The 4082-nt window shown below is 48.0% G+C and overlaps 1 protein-coding gene across 1 annotated transcript in view; it reads left to right on the forward strand.

The window, feature by feature from the left end:
* LOC112266203 (probable G-protein coupled receptor 149) overlaps nt 1-1653 on the forward strand; it is a 19095-nt gene extending 17442 nt beyond the window's left edge. The window contains exon 4 of the mRNA XM_042294973.1: nt 521-1653. Coding sequence (XP_042150907.1) covers nt 521-1147 — 627 coding nt within the window. The 3' untranslated portion in view covers nt 1148-1653. The remainder of the gene's footprint in view (nt 1-520) is intronic.
* The last annotated feature ends 2429 nt before the right edge of the window (nt 1654-4082 follow it).

Raw genomic sequence — 4082 nt, forward strand, 5'->3', positions numbered from 1 at the left:
AGGATTTAGTACCACTCTATGTCTCTCTGGGAGGATTTAATACCACTCTATGTCTCTCTCTGGGAGGATTTAGTACCACTCTGTCTCTCTGGGAGGATTTAGTACCACTCTGTCTCTCTGGGAGGATATAGTAACACTCTATGCCTCTCTGGGAGGATTTAGTATCCATATATCTCTCTGGGAGGACTTAGTAACACTGATTTAGAGCGTAGGTTGGAAACATTTCTCCCTGTTGGGGTCATCTCTCTATCATTCTGTGAATTGATGTTGCCCTCAGAATGAAATCTGTGTTTATGTACACATTCTGTACATCATCAACTTAACAATATACCAGTTAATATATTAATATGTTTTTATTCAATTGTTTTAATCTGTCCCTTATGTAATTAGGGGTGAACCCTGTGACATACAGATGTCTATGTATTTGAAAGTGTGCTGCTGTATATGCCGTAGATAAAATGCATAGTTATTGCTCTCCTAGATTTTGACTGGAGTCTGTGTTTGTCTTGTGTCCTTACAGAGATCTGGGGGAGGTCTGGCCATCCCTCTGTGTGCCTTCCAGGGCACCGTCTCCCTGCACTCCCCCACAGGGAAGACCCTCTCCCTCTCCACCTATGAGGTCAGCAGCGACGGCCTCACTATCTCCCCCCACGCCGCCAAGAAGGTGGAGGTCTACCGCTCCAAGTCTGTAGGCCACGAGCCCAGTGCAGACGACCCCACCACCAGGGACCCGGACGGGGGAGTGGGGATGGAGGTGGAGGTGGGAGAGATGGCAATGGGGGACACCAATGTGAAGATCCACCTGGAGGTGTTGGAGATTTGTGACAACGAGGAGGCCATGGACAGCGTGTCCATCATCTCTAACATCAGCCAGTCATCCACCCACGCCCGCTCCCCGTCTCTGCGCTATTCTCGGAAGGAGAACCGCTTTGTCTCCTGTGACCTGGGGGAGACAGCCTCCTACTCACTGCTCATCCCCAACAGTGGCAACCCCGAGGTGGACAACATCAACATCAACATCCCTGACACGGTGGAGGCCCACCGGCAGAACAGTCGCAGGCAGAAACAGGAGACGGGAGGCTACCGCGAGGAGATACAGCTGCTCAACGAAGCCTACAGGAAGCAGGAAGAGGACAGAGAAGACTGATACCCACACACAGGAAGCATGAAGAGGACAGAAAAGACTGATACACACACAGGAAGCAGGAAGAGGACAGAGATGACTGATACATCACAGGAAGCAGGAAGAGGACAGAGAAGACTTTACACACACAGAGGAAGCAGGGAGAGGACAGAGATGACTGATACACACACAGGAAGCAGGAAGAGGACAGTGAAGACTGATACACACACAGAGGAAGCAGGAAGAGGACAGAGATGACTGATACACACACAGAGGAAGCAGGAAGAGGACAGAAAAGACTGATACACACACAGGAAGCAGGAAGAGGACAGTGAAGACTGATACACACACAGAGGAAGCAGGAAGAGGACAGTGAGACTGATACACACACACAGGAAGCAGGAAGAGGACAGAGATGACTGATACATCACAGGAAGCAGGAAGAGGACAGTGAAGACTGATACACACACAGAGGAAGCAGGAAGAGGACAGAGATGACTGATACACACACAGAGGAAGCAGGAAGAGGACAGTGAGACTGATACACACACACAGGAAGCAGGAAGAGGACAGAGAAGCCTGATACACACACAGGAAGCAGGAAGAGGACAGAGAAGCCTGATACACACACAGGAAGCAGGAAGAGGACAGAGAAGCCTGATATACACACACAAATCAAATACATTTTTATTTGTCACATGCTTCATAAGTAACTGGTGTAACTGGTGTAGACTAACAGTGAAATGCTTACTTAATGGCCCTTCTCATAAAAAAGTGAAATAGTATTAAACAAATATACAAATATACAAATTATAACACAAGGAATACATAGAAAAATAATAACACAATGAGTAACGATAACTTGGCAACACACGGGGACCAGTATCGAGTCGATGTGCAGAGGTACGAGGTAATTTAGGTACATATGTACATATAGGTAGGGATAAAGTGACAAGGCAACGGGATAGATAATAAACAGTAGCAGCTGTGTATGTGGTGGGTCAGAAGAGACACACACACAGGAAGCAAGAAGAGGACAGTAAGCAAGAAGAGGACAGAGAAGACTGACACACACACAGGAAGCAAGAAGAGGACAGAGAAGACTGATACACACACACAGGAAGACAATGAGGGGACAGAGAATACTGATGATCACACACAGGAAGACAATGAGGGGACAGAGAATACTGATGATCACACACAAGAAGACAATGAGGGGACAGAGAATACTGATGCACACACACAGGAAGACAATGAGGAGACAGAGAATACTGATGCACACACACAGGAAGCAGACTGGAAAGACAGATCTAGAAGGACTGACCTTTTAACTATATATTTTAAGTGTATCTTGACCTTTTAACTATATATTTTAAGTGTATCTTGTGACAAAACATTATTTGCCGCTGCTTAAGACATCTGGGACACATATCCTGTGTCCATGCTGTGCTTTAAAGGTCCATTATGTGTCCATGTGATGAGGTGAGGTTAAGTGAACGGGTGTAGGACTAAGTGATGAGGTGAGATGGAGAGAAAGGGGTGCAGGACTATGTGATGAGGTGAGGTGAGGTGGGGAGAAGGGGGTGCAGGACTATGTGATGAGGTAAGGTGGGGAGCAGGGGGTGCAGGACTAAGTGAGGAGGTGAGGTGGTGCAGGACTAAGTGATGAGGTGAGGTGGTGCAGGACTAAGTGATGAGGTGAGGTGGTGCAGGACTAAGTGATGAGGTGAGGTGGTGCAGGACTAAGTGAGGAGGTGAGGTGGTGCAGGACTAAGTGAGGAGGTGAGGTGGTGCAGGACTAAGTGATGAGGTGAGGTGGTGCAGGACTAAGTGATTAGGTGAGGTGGTGCAGGACTAAGTGATGAGGTGAGGTGGTGCAGGACTAAGTAATGAGGTGAGGTAGGGCAGGACTAAGTGATGAGGTGAGGTGGTGCAGGACTAAGTGATGAGGTGAGGTGGTGCAGGACTAAGTGATGAGGTGAGGTGGTGCATGACTAAGTGATGAGGTGAGGTGGTGCAGGACTATGTGATGATGTGAGGTGGTGCAGGACTAAGTGATGAGGTGAGGTAGTGCAGGACTAAGTGATGAGGTGAGGTGGTGCAGGACTAAGTGATGAGGTGAGGTGGTGCAGGACTAAGTGATGAGGTGAGGTGGTGCAGGACTAAGTGATGAGGTGAGGTGGTGCAGGACTAAGTGACTATGTGAGGTGGTGCAGGACTAAGTGATGAGGTGAGGTGGTGCAGGACTAAGTGATGAGGTGAGGTGGTGCAGGACTAAGTGATGAGGTGAGGTGGTGCAGGACTATGTGATGATGTGAGGTGGGGCAGGACTAAGTGATGAGGTGAGGTGGTGCAGGACTAAGTGACTATGTGAGGTGGAGTGAAGGTTGTTCGGGACTAAGGGACAGCAGCGCAATGAAAGAGAAGACAGAAAGGGAGAGCAGAGAGAAAGGCTGGAGAGAATAGTACCTTAGTATTCAATCTGGGGTCTCCACCATAAGGAAATAGAGAGAGAGAGAGAATGGTGAAGGTTTCACTCTTCACAGTCTCCACATGGACCTGTTATTACAATCAACGTCACCAATGAGGCAACAAGGAGATCACTAGCTCCTCTGTCGGAGTTATCCCAAATCAAACCAAATTTATTTATATAGCCCTTCGTACATCAGCTGATATCTCAAAGTGCTGTACAGAAACCCAGCCTAAAACCCCAAACAGCAAGCAATGCAGGTGTAGAAGCACGGTGGCTAGGAAAAACTCCCTAGAAAGGCCAAAACCTAGGAAGAAACCTAGAGAGGAACCAGGCTATGTGGGGTGGCCAGTCCTCTTCTGGCTGTGCCGGGTGGAGATTATAACAGAACATGGCCAAGATATTCAAATGTTCATAAATCACCAGCATGGTCAAATAATAATAATCACAGGCAGAACAGTTGAAACTGGAGCAGCAGCACGGCCAGGT

The sequence above is a fragment of the Oncorhynchus tshawytscha genome, linkage group LG13 (assembly GCF_018296145.1).
Source record: "Oncorhynchus tshawytscha isolate Ot180627B linkage group LG13, Otsh_v2.0, whole genome shotgun sequence".
NCBI classification, from domain to species: domain Eukaryota; kingdom Metazoa; phylum Chordata; class Actinopteri; order Salmoniformes; family Salmonidae; genus Oncorhynchus; species Oncorhynchus tshawytscha.